The 12,324-nt window shown below is 50.4% G+C and overlaps 1 protein-coding gene across 9 annotated transcripts in view; it reads left to right on the top strand.

Moving 5' to 3' along the window:
* Positions 1 to 12,324, top strand: part of Ano1 (anoctamin 1) — a 164,182-nt gene that overhangs the window by 99,259 nt on the left and 52,599 nt on the right. For 5 of the 9 annotated variants that reach the window (XM_021227304.2, XM_040750628.1, XM_021227295.2 and 2 more), the window contains exons 7-11: positions 1,032 to 1,083; positions 2,957 to 3,022; positions 3,522 to 3,577; positions 6,932 to 6,973; positions 11,881 to 11,945. In XM_021227304.2, the coding sequence (XP_021082963.1) occupies positions 1,032 to 1,083; positions 2,957 to 3,022; positions 3,522 to 3,577; positions 6,932 to 6,973; positions 11,881 to 11,945 (281 nt within the window). The remainder of the gene's footprint in view (positions 1 to 1,031; positions 1,084 to 2,956; positions 3,023 to 3,521; positions 3,578 to 6,931; positions 6,974 to 11,880; positions 11,946 to 12,324) is intronic. The other 4 variants (XM_021227301.2, XM_005064115.4, XM_040750648.1 and 1 more) reach the window with 1 other exon arrangement.

The following is a 12,324-nucleotide window of genomic DNA, read 5'->3' on the forward strand; positions in this document are numbered from 1 at the left end:
AGAGGCTGCAGGAGGGGACTCAGAGCAAGAGGCTGGGGCTGCTGACATAGGAGACAAAGGAGTAATGGCAGAGCCAGAAAGTGCAGGCCTAGAGGCCAATGGAGGGACACTGGTCTTGCCTGAGTGAACACAGCAAACAGTTTGAGGAGGAAATCAGCGTGCTCAGAAACCCTCATCTGTAGATTATACATGGAACTATGTCTGTGGCTCAGTTGGTAGAGTTCTTGCCTAGATGACCGTAGGCCCTAGGATTGATCCCTGGCACCCCGTAAGTCATGCACTGCAATCCCAGCACTTAGGAGGGGAAGGCAGGAAGAGGAGAAGTTTAAAGTTATCCTTGACAATAAATATGTTTGAGGACAGTCTGGGCTACATGAGACCCTGTCTCAAAAATGAAATGAAACTAATTAGATCATGACTGTTCAAAGAGTTAAATTGAAGCATGGGGGTGGTGGTGCAACTTGCCCAAGCTCTCCTGACTCAGCACCAGGCAAACAAAACTCCTCAGCCAGGGCTCTTGAGACCACCAAGCAAAATATCTCATTAGTTAAAGAGATGTGAGGAAGGATGGGGTCCTTTCATGGGGGCTTCTTTCCTGGTGCCCAGTGTGGCGGGAGTCTTGAGATCCACCACCACACCAGGTCCTCCCGAACACCGAGTCCTCCTTCGGGCTTCTAACCCATACAGAGCTGCAGGCAGGCTCTCTGCTCCTGCTCTTGCCTCCACAAAGGGGCAGTGAGCAGCTGCAGGGCACTGAGATGGCTGTTGTGTCTCCCATCCTGCCCCCATCCCATTAGTTCCTAGGAAGGTGCCCACTGCACGTGGCTGGCACCTTGTGAGGCCAGTAGGATCAGTCCTGCTCCAGGAAGGAAGTGAAGGATAGGGATTCTCTGTGACCCCTCTTTTACTTGCCCCTGGGAATCTCCTGCTAGAGTCCCAAGCTAGGACCCTCCTGGTGCCCTGTGTCTGTGGCTTTGACTGGTAGAGCAGCAGAGTAACCACTCCCCTTTTTGTCCCTCCCTCTGCACTAGGTCTATGAAATTCTGAAGAGAACAACTTGCACAAAGGCCAAGTACAGCATGGGTAAGGATACTCTGTGGCCTTGAGGTCAGCGACAGTTTCTGAGTGGCCATCTTCCCTCTGAGCCCTCTCAGTGGGAGGTGGGCATCTGGCTTGGGGCTTCCTCAAAGAGATTTGATTTAAGCCTATGTTGGTTCAGAAGAGAGGGCTGGGAAACTGGCAGGAAAGCCATGCCAGAGTCCTGTTCCCGGTGGATTTATAGCTAGGCACTTTACACCCAGAAGTGCTGTTCCCTTGATTGAAGGTGTTTGTTGGTACAAGGACAGCTTCCTGTAGAGAGACCCTAAACCATGGAAAAGAAGCAGACAAAGGAGCCCAACCTCTCTTTGATTATAATTCCATCAGGAAAGAATGACAGGGGTGTCCCTTGGGGACCACAGCCCAGTTCTGAGCCATTGGAAATTGCAGCCTAAGGAGAACGGTGGCCACGTTGTTATGTGATCTAGCTGAGATAGGCCAGGCTGCAGGGAGGGCTCTGCCAGGACTCAGAGACTGTAGCCTGACTAGTGTGGCCTACAGTTGTCCACAGGGAATTTCTGAGATGCCCAAGCTCATATCTTGATTCATTGGAGTTAGTTCCCCAGCCAGGAACCCAGGAGTCCTGTCGCCATTGGCCTGGCCCCTTCAGACAGTGTGGACCTCCTGAATGCGCATGTCTTATATCCTGGGTGAGTGGAGAAGGAAGCAAACTCAGGGGCTCGAAGTCACCACTGTCAGAGCACAGCTGTGACAAGGCTACCAGAAGTAGAAAGGGTGCATGACTCCAGTCCAGGCACCGTCTGGTCCCGTCCATAGAAATGAGTGTGGTTTCCATGGAGGTCTGCAGAACATGGCTGAACTGGAGCTGGCCCCTATTCTAACTTGACCCTGAGGTTCCCAGCCCCCCCCTTTTCTTTACTTCCCTGGTTCCCCTGACTCTCTGTGGAAGAGAGAGATCAAGGTGCCTTTGTAATACACTTCATGGTGGCACCTGGATTGGGAGCTCTACTGACCAACAAAGTCATTTAGTGACCCACCGTGGACTACTGATGGGATTCTGCCTGCCCCTGTCTGTCACAGGCTGTCACAAGTACCCGGGCTGCTCCAGGTACTTGTGTTCTAGGGTAAGGAAACATATAAGCTAAAATGCAGTCTCACAGAAAGAGAGCTGGGGAAGTTCGAGTGATTAGGAGCTATGGTCAGCAGAGTCCTCTCAGGTGAGGGCAGAAGGCATGAAGAAAGAGGGTTGTAAGCCTGCCACACAAGCAAAGGCCCTGTGGCAACTCTACCCTGGTTGCATCCTAGGAAGGGTGACGAGGCCACAGGCCAGGATCCAGCCCCACATACATTTTGATGTGAGCGTGGCTTCAGCCACATGCTCTGACCACCTCTGGCTGAGATTCCTAAGGGTCCCTCAGAGATGGGCCTTGTTTAGGTTATTTTTCAAATGTTGTCGAGCTGTTTTGCATAGACTCAGCTTCCAGGCTGCTGAGAAAAGTTGGCACACAAGAGGTCACCAAGAAAGTCACTCTGCTAGGCAGCAGTTGAAGGTTCAAGGAGTCAAGGATCCAAGACATTGGTCTTGAGTGTGTCAAGACCACAGTAGTTTCCCAGGATCCCCTTCTCCATGCCCGAGGTCTGCTCTTCTCTTCCTTTTCAGTAACAGGTTCTGGTGCCAGGCACAGTATCCCTGCCAGTAGACAGGTATAGATATGGCTGTTTTTATTTCTCCTATGCGAGTGTGGGCTCTGAGCCCAGCCAACAAGGGCCCAGCCATCTTCCTTCTGCCCTGAGTACTTGACTTTGAACCTCTTGCCTCCACCAGCTTTCTCTCCCCAAAATGTAACTTTGGCCCTTCCAGGCCCTTCTGTATAACTAATAGCCAATGTGTAAACAGGGCAAGGAGAGGGAAGAAGGAAGGACTCTGCCCTTCTAAGTAAACGGCGGAAGTGTGGGAAATACGGTAAGAGCGGGGCCTCCTCTTCCGCTTCTCCCATCAACTTACAAGCTAATTCCAAATTGTATGTGTGTTTCCTGACACCATCAATTTCCCATCCGCCCATCTTTTCATGATCAGCTTCTCTGACCACTCGGAGGCCATCTTTCCATCTGCAGCCTCTCCCTCAGGCCGGTGGGGGTAGCTGGCGAGTCTGAGGTTTGGGGGTGACTGAACTGCTCCTGCCTCCTTCCTCAGGGACAGAACTTCTTCTTGGGGTGTGCTCTGCGTCTTCCTAACCCAACCAATCAAGCATGTTGAAATCATCTCTAGTGGATAGCTAACTCGCCCTGCTGCGTTCTACCCGGGGAAGAACCCCAAGATGGTGACCAGGCTCTGGGTAGCCTGGTGTGTCTGGCTTTGAGCAGAATCCCTGTGAACTGGAGCACCCTGTGATGGCTCTGACTTCCAGATGCGGGGCAGCAGGCCTGCTGGTCCTTAACTTCTCTCTACCTCTGTTTTTAAGGCATCACCAGCCTTCTGGCCAATGGCGTATATTCAGCCGCGTACCCTCTACATGATGTAAGTAACCTTCACATATGGTTAATGTTTGTGTCACTTGATACCCCCCTCAATCTTCAACGGCCACCCCTCTTGGGAGCTCCAGTTATCCTGTGGTTACAGCTTCCTGCTTGGCCTTCTCTGTTCCCCTCAGAGGGAGCTGGAAAAGTCACACACAGAACTGTCTTGCCTGGCAGAACAATCCCATGAAAACAGGGGCGACTGTGGGAGACGCCCGGCTGGCTTCCTCCATACCTCACAGCCAGCTGATCCACAGGGTGTTTGCCCTGGCTCCAGCTCTGCCGCCCCGGGCTCTGGCACTCACCAGGGCTCTGTATACAGTGAATGGCCAGCTTCCTGGGTTGAGTGTCCAAATCCAGCTGGCCTCTCTTTGACAAATTTAGCTTTTGCTAGGTCCAGGGGTAAAGAGATGGAGCAAGATTGTCTCTTTATTATCTTCATGGATACAGGGATTAGACTGTGGGGCCTGAGTAGTGTGTGAGCCTCAGCAGAGGCTCCCTGGGACCTGCCAAATGAGGAATACTGCAGAGACCAGGAACCCAGAGCAGGAGGGAACGAGGACAGACCTGGGGGTTGGTAGACCCAGATACCATGCTGGTCTCTCGTTCAGAGACTTTGTGTCCTGGTAGGACTAATGCCTGTCTAATGGCAGGGTAGATGTGACTGTCAGAGCAAGTACAGACAAGAAGCCACTTTCAGGAAGAAACAAGATTGCCGAAGGGCAGTGGACTATATGGGTGACCTTGGGGGAGAGCCATGCTGGGCTTATCTGTCCCCTCATCTTCCCTTCCCACCCCACTGTAGAGCCAGGGATTTGGGGGCAGTTGGCCCAGCGTCCCCACCGTGTACCTTTGTGTGTGCTGTCCTACATGCCTGCTGGCTAGTTGCTTCCTGCCTCTTCTCTAGCACCCTTCATTTCTTCCTCCCTTCACTGGCCTTCCATTACCCCTTATCCCACAAAGAGATGGCTGTCTGGCCACTGTGTGTGTGTGTGTGTGTGTGTGTGTGTGTGTGTGTGTGTGCACATTTAGTGGGACTTTGGCTCTCTGGTCTCCTCCTCAATATTTCCAGGGTAGGGCCTGACAGTACTATTGGTCCCTCCCATGAAGTCCACTCTTAAGACCTCTTCACTGCAGGATGCCATTGGGCTCCAGGATACAGCTTTGCCTAGCCTAGCTCTGCCCTGCCTTCCCTGGTATAGCTGGGACCCAGGAGCTAAAGTGTTTCTAAGTCCCGGTCTGCACTGGAAAACATTTCTGAGAACTCACTACATGCCAAGAACTGCTTACAGTGGAAGCTTTATCTCATTTAACCCAGTGAAGACACAGACTCAGAGAGGTTTAGTAACTTGTCTAAAGCCACAGAATCCCTGTGAGGAACTGTGAATAAAGACCATTTGTGTTTGGCAGTATGCTGTGCGTCCCTTGTGGAACCATGTGTCTTCCTTCCCTGGAGGTCAAATGTTGCATCTTTGCCAATCAGACCTGCCATTGTTCCTTATGCTGCAGCCCTGTGAAAACCTGTGGGGTGGCCTCACTTCCCACATTAAGGATGGGGAAACAGAGGCTTGTGGAACTCAGGCAGTTTGCCCAGGAACACACAGCTTGGAAGCACAGACCTCTGGACAATAAGGAACTTTCCACCCATAAACTTTGCAAACCACCGAAGAACATCCATCCCATTAAGTACCAAGCTCACATTAAAACAGCTAGGGAAACCAGGAGTGATGTCACATATCTGCCATCTCATCACTCAGGAGGCTGAAGCCGGGAGGATGATGAGCTTGAGGCTAACCTGAGCTGTATAGTGAGACCTTGTTGCAAAATACAAAAGAAGCACACCTTTAATCTCAACACTTGGGAAGCAGAGAGAGGCAGGTGGATCTCTGTGAGTTCAAGGCAAGCCTGGTTTGCAGAGGGAGTTCTAGGACAGCCAAGGAGAAAAAAAAAAGCAAGCAAAACACAAAATAATTCTAGGGAAAGTAACTCAGTGTGAAGTGAGCCAGGTCTGCCTAGTGCCCTTAAAGAGGACACAGATGGAGGGTTGGCTAGACTGGCCCAGAGAGGGATTGGTGGCTGTGCTCACTGTACAGTGCTCGGTACTTGCTTATATATCTCCTGCCTCCATCCATGCCCCTATCTTCATTCCTGGTCTGGGGCATCCTCACCCTCTCCCTATTCCTGTGGACTGTTCTTTCCTTCACCTGACATCTGTAGGTGGGTGTGGGGCACCATGGCCATCTTGGCAGCTGACATTAGTCCTGTGTACTGACTAAGAGTCACCTGTTCTGACTGAGACCCTGGGGAGGTCTCCAGTAATCAGAGGTATCACCTGCATGAAAAGACTGTTGACATTTACATTGGCTGTTTGGTGACTTCTTAGCTTCCTTCCGGGTTGGCATCTGCCTGCCTTCAGGTCACCACAAGCAAGCCTCGGGTATGAATGAATCCATACTGGAACTGTGAGACATATTCATGAAAACACCCAAAGGACCTGAGCCTGAGTGGGAGAGGGGCCCCTGGAGTCCAGAAAGAGGCTGGCCCTACTGTCTTCAGACCTCAACAGTGAGCCGCTTGCTTGGGGACATGGCCAGATCTTCCCCACCTTGCAGGGGATGGCAGATGCTGCAAATGTTGCTGACCAATGGAGAGGAGGTGGTAGCCTTCGGTGGACTCTTAAGTCACACTGTATCTACCTAATGACTAGCAAAAGCAGGTAGTTGGCTCAGGCCAGCTGCATGTAGTGGGCATTGCTGTGAAGAGCCACTCTCTTGTTGTTCCCCTTAGTGATTTTGGGGCTCACTTTCAACTTTTGGATCCTCTTTTCCTTTGTCTTTGAGATCTGGTTCTGAGTCCAGGTCTGACAAACACTTAGCTGTGTGTCAGGCTGCGTCTCTGGGCCTCTAGGCATGTCGGGCTCAGGGATCTAGATATTCAGAAAGTGTGATTTTCTGTGGGACACCTGACACTGGACGCCTAGAAAGTGCTGTGGGGACATCACAGAGCACTCCCACGTGTTCTTGTTGGCAGAAGGCTTTCTTTTCCTTCAAAACCCCCATTCTTTAGCCCTGCCAACTTCAAATCAATGCCATGGGTCTCCTCTTGGATCCCACTTGGTTTCGAGAGGAGACAAAGCTTCAGGAGTCTGGTGTTAGAAGTCAAGTAGCCAGTGGGAATCACATAGCCCTAATCATGCAAAGAGGGGCTCACACAGCCCTGACCATGGGGGGAGGGGCTCACACAGCCCTAACCATGGGGGGAGGGGCTCACACAGCCCTGACCATGGGGGGAGGGGCACCTGGTCAGCCTCATGCTTTGTGGCACAGTTAGAACTTACTTTTGCTTCTATTCACAGGGAGACTATGAGGGTGACAACGTTGAGTTCAACGACAGGAAAGTAAGTGTGTAAATGAAGAATGGGAGGCAGGGCTGGGAGGGGTGAGTGGCCTGGGGGATCTGTGTTTCCTTCCTGCGGTCACTTTATCCAGTCCTTGACAGGTACCTGACCATGCAAAGGTAGATACCTCTTTGGAGCCTGCCTCTTCCTCTCCATTCTTCTCTCCCACACTGGGCTTCCAGGAAACCCATCTTATGGGGTCATCCTGCATCTTGCCCCTGGCCCCTATGTTTGTTGAAGGCACCTGGCCTCATTCTACCAGCACCAGGATCAATAAACATGGACTCACAGTGACCAATTGCCCAGAGAGTCACAGTCTTCACAGCATCCTTGGGAACTGATTTCATGGTGTTCAAACTTAGCTGTCCCGGAACCCTTTTGAATAGAGAAGTTATCAAGCAGGAGTTCAGTGGGGTGCCCCATGGGAAACACTGCCCTCCCTCATTTCTCCAGCAGCCCAGAATCCTCCCTTTGCATAGGGGATCCCCAAGAAGCTGCCTCATGTGAGCATGCCCCCAGATGCCTGCTCCACACTCAGGAACACCCCATCCCTCGCCAGCCTTGCACATTGCATCCTAACAAATCTGTCTGTTAGCCCAATAAACCCAGGCTCCGTGCTGGAGAGGGGGCCTCCCTGGACCTCTACCCCTCCCCGTCCCTCTGCAAGTGGTGTGCAGGGGCACTTCCTTATGAGCCTCACAATAGAGGCCTTGTCCCCACACCACAGGCCTGGGGACCTCTGGGTGGCATGTCCTTCCCTCTCAGACTGCTCCAGCCCCAGGCTTGTTTTCAAATGGTTAGTACTTGATGTAACTTGCCTGCCCGGGAATCTAGCTGAAGATTCTATCTGATTTAGAATGAAAAAATGACATATTTGGTTATTTTTAGTGTCCCATCTGGCATTCATCTGAGACCCCATGACCCACCAAACTCCTCTATCCAATCCCGCTGAAGAAGCATGGTCAACTCTGTGTCCTAGCCAGCTCTGGGCTCAGAGTCCACTCCCTCATGCCTTGTATCTTAACCTCTTGCCTGAGGTCCTTCCATAACAGCAGCAACCCTACCTTCCCCCCCCCCGTCCCCCCCCCGTCCCCTATTCTTCCCTGAGCTGCAGCTATTCCAGCCATCGTGCTGGTCATTGTAATTCAGATGACAGTCACACCATGCCAAGAGTAGCTGTTACTTATTCAGATAACTTCCTGGCTCTGTTGAGTGCCAGTTTTAGCTATACAATTCCAGGTTGTCCAGGCCCATCTATTAACTCTACCAGGAACACCCCACACTACAGTGAATTTATGTCCTAGCAAAGAGTACAAGGCCTGACCCATTGGGTAGCCAGAGAATAATGGTGGTTAGGTAGGTGGGTGGTTCTAAGTATGGATGGATGGATGAATGGGTGGGTGGGTAGATGGATGAATGAGTAATTAGTTTGATGGCTAGATGCATGGATAGATTAATAGACAGATGGGTATATATAAGGATAGTTGAATGAGAAAATGGATAGATGATGAGTGAGTGGATGGATGGATGCGTGGGTAAGTAAATGAATGTAAGGATGACTAGATTGATGAGTAGGTAGGTGGAGAGATAGATGAGTAAATGGATAGATGAGTGGATGGATGGATGGATGGATGGATGGACAAGTGGGCGGATGCATGAGTAGATGGATGACTGGTGGGTAGGTGGATGTGTCAGTGAGTAGATATGATGGATGGAAGGAAGAATGGAGGGTCAGGTAAGTATTTTGGTCCTATCACAGAATCTCTGTTCTCCCATGGTGGCTCCATTCTAAGTGGCTTGGTTTGAAATTTTTCCTTTTTCTGTGACAAAAATCTGTGGTTTCTTCCTTATAATTCCCACCATATCCATGGATAAATAGACAGATGATGGGTGGCTATAAAGATGGACTGGTAGATGAATGGATAAATGGGAACCCCAGGAGCCTGACAGGACCAAAGAAACAAAGTACAGCAAGGACATCTTCCTGGGTTGAGCAGTGTGGCAGTGAGGTTTCTGCCAGATAGGTGTGAGCAGGGCTTAGCACAAACTGGCTGCTCACTGGGGACCTCTCACCAATCTCCTCCAGGGCCTTAGGCAACTTCTGACCCACCCAAGGTAAACCCTGATTAAAAAAAAACAGGACACACACCTGTGCAGGGGCATTGCTGCAGCCAGCTGTTGGATACTCTTGAGGCCAGAGAGGGTCCCACAGATAATGGGACAGTCAGACCTCTAAGGAGGGGGTTCTGGCATCGTGGGAGATGTACAGCTGTGGCTGGAATTGAGTCTGCTCCAAGAACTTCTCCTTCAGCTTGAGTTCTTTGGGGGAGGAACTACAGTCAATTATATGGAGAAAGTCAATGGAGTATTTTATTTCATGTTTTAGAAGAAACAAATATAATTTCACCAGTAGAAGCTCAGATATCTCACGTTTTCTAGAGTCTAAGTATTTTCTTCAACCCGTCGGAAATTCAGGAGACAGATCAGTATATATTGGGTGTCCCAAGACCCAGAAGGTACATTCAACCAGTGAGCAATTTATGTGCACTCATCATGTGTGCAACTGTTTAATACAAAGTCATGGCCAACCTACAATACTTAAGATTATCTCAAAAATGATAGATAGATAGATAGATAGATAGATAGATAGATAGATAGATAGATAGATAGATAGGACCCCTCCCCCAAAGTGGAGACCCTCTGTTGGGCTGCTCCTCATGTGGGTCATGCCACCTGCCTGTCTTTCATCTTCAAAGAGGCACATCAATCAGTCTTCCCCATTTGGACCTTTTGAGTTGGGAGAGAACATCTCAGCATCATGGGAACCACAACCACGGATGGGGAGGCTGAACAGACAGGGGTGCTCAGGTATGCAAGAAGGTGACCAGCTGGGTTCCCTGCCTGTGGATACATCATCCTGCCCATCTAAAAGATCCTTGGTGTCTGGTGTCAGGGCCCCAACTGTGTGACCTCACATATTCCTGATTTCCTCCCAAAAGGCCCCGCTCCTAGTAGTCAACATGGGATTCAGGGTTGTACATATGCAGGGAGTCGATGCATCCAGTTCATAAGAATGTCTGGAATGATGTTTCTATGGCTACACAGCAACACCTGCATATAAGGACCCACCCCACCCCACCCCAATTTTAAAATTTGAATGTTAAAGAGCTGGGGAAACAGGAAGGTCCCTGGGGTGCTGCGGACAGCCAGTCTAGTCTTACTGCTGATCTCTAGGCTAACAAGAACTCAAAGGAAGTGGGTGGCCTCCCAGTGACAGCCAAGGCTGTCATCTGATCTCCACATGCACATCTATGCACACACAGGTACACAGACACACACAGGGTGGGGGAGTTTACATAAATAAACGTAGTTGGATGTTACAGAAGGAAAACACATCACAAGCAACAGAATATAAGGCGGGGACCCATGGGAATCCACACAGCCATCCCTGCCCAGCCTCCTCCCTGTTACTATTCTGATGCCAACAGAGAAGGGACAACGGAGGACCAGGCAGTTCTGTCCCGCTGAAGATTGACAGAAGGGCTCTCGGGAAGTATGTAGGGGCAGAGCCCATCGCCTGGTAATTCCTTGCCAGCCTAGGCCTGGATGGTATGTGCCAAAGAGGTTCTCTGGGTTCTCTTACCATCGAGTCTGTACACAGTAGCAATGACAGACAGTACCAGACAGCTGTTCTGGGGTTTGGGCCACTCTGTCCTATTCACACACTTGGGTTTTTTTAACCAGTGGTCCCTACACCATCCATACCCCCCCCGTGTGTGTGTGTGTGTGTGTGTGTGTGTGTGTGTGTGTGTGTGTGTGTGTTGAAGTCAGAAGACAATCTCTTGCCCATTCCTGGGGTAGACCCACCCCTCTGACTTTGTTCAAGGTGATCATGAGGAGGTACAGGGTCTCACAGTGACCTCCTCAAACTCCATCATCAGGGTTACCTTAGGCAAGCACCTCTTGGCTAGCAGGTGAGACCAGGAGACACTGTGTGCACTGTGTCAGCTCCTGGGACTGGGGAAAGAGGTCACGGGTGCTCCAAAGGGCTCCTTAATCCCCTGCTATAACCTTAGACTACCCTGGGGAGGGAGTTTGGCCCAGGAAAGGGACTATGAGCTGAGCAGAGGGGCAGCCAACCTCCCTTCCCACAGACAGCTCTTCTGAGGTTTGGGCCACTTTGTCCCTTCATGAAAGACCCTGTAGCTGGGGACTGTGACTTAGGAGCTGGGTGAATGAAAGTTAGTGATGTGTGACTTGTTTGCACACTTGGGGTTGTTTTAACCAGTGGTTCCCATATATCTCCATACCGTGTGTGTGTGTGTGTGTGTGTGTGTGTGTGTGTGTGTGTGTGTGTGTGTGTATGTGTTGAGATCAGAGGACAGCTTATAGAAGAGGAATCAGTTCTCTTCTATCATGTGGGGATCAAATGCAGGTTGTCAAGCTTGGTGGCAAGCACCTTTCTGTGCTGAGCCATCTGGCTGGCCCTGGTCTCTTTTGTTTCATGTTAATCAGGAGCCTGTTTTGGGAGATGAACCTTGTGCTAACTCTGTATACCAGATTTTTTTTCAATTTTGTTGTTTGTGTCTCTCTGTTTGAACACTGGTGGTTTAGATGATAAATGATTTGGTATCTGACCAGAATGACCTGTTGATATCTAATGTTATAGATGAATTCCCAATCCAGTCATGAAACGCTAAGATTCCATAACCTTCTGGAAGCATCTTTCCCACCCCACCTGAACCCAATATGTCAATTCCCTCCCTGGCATTCTCTAAGCATTTGTTGAATGAATGAATGAATAAATGAATGATGGAGAGGCTAACTGAAACCCTGAAGCTCTTTCCAGGAACAACATCAGTGTATGACCCTCCACCAATTCCTTTCCCATTCCTTCCTCTCTCCAGCTCCTATATGAGGAATGGGCAAGCTACGGGGTCTTCTACAAATACCAGCCCATTGACCTGGTCAGGTGAGTGGAGGCACCTGGCCTCTTAGGCAGTGACTGTGTGGAGCAAGATTCAAGGCTGTGTCCGAATGGTAAAGTCCCTGGGTTTTGTCAACTGCTCCAAATATTCAGCTGCCTGGGAACTTGTTTGTACTTGAAGGCTGTGTGGGCCATTGGGTCTCTGGAAAGTAAGACAGCTCAGGCAGGGTTGGTGACGCTGCTTAATCATATCTTCTGGAGGACCAGCGTTTGGCCATTCCCACTGCCTCCTCTTGAGTCCTCACGTGGCCATCAGCTGCTGAGATCACCTATTTTGGGGTGTGGAAGGGAAGAAGAATCTGCCTCTGTGTGTGAGAATTTGTAACCAGGTTTAAGACAACCTGCAGACCCACTTGAGAGGCTG

Source organism: Mesocricetus auratus, unplaced genomic scaffold (assembly GCF_017639785.1).
Source record: "Mesocricetus auratus isolate SY011 unplaced genomic scaffold, BCM_Maur_2.0 Super-Scaffold_4256, whole genome shotgun sequence".
Lineage (NCBI taxonomy): Eukaryota > Metazoa > Chordata > Mammalia > Rodentia > Cricetidae > Mesocricetus > Mesocricetus auratus.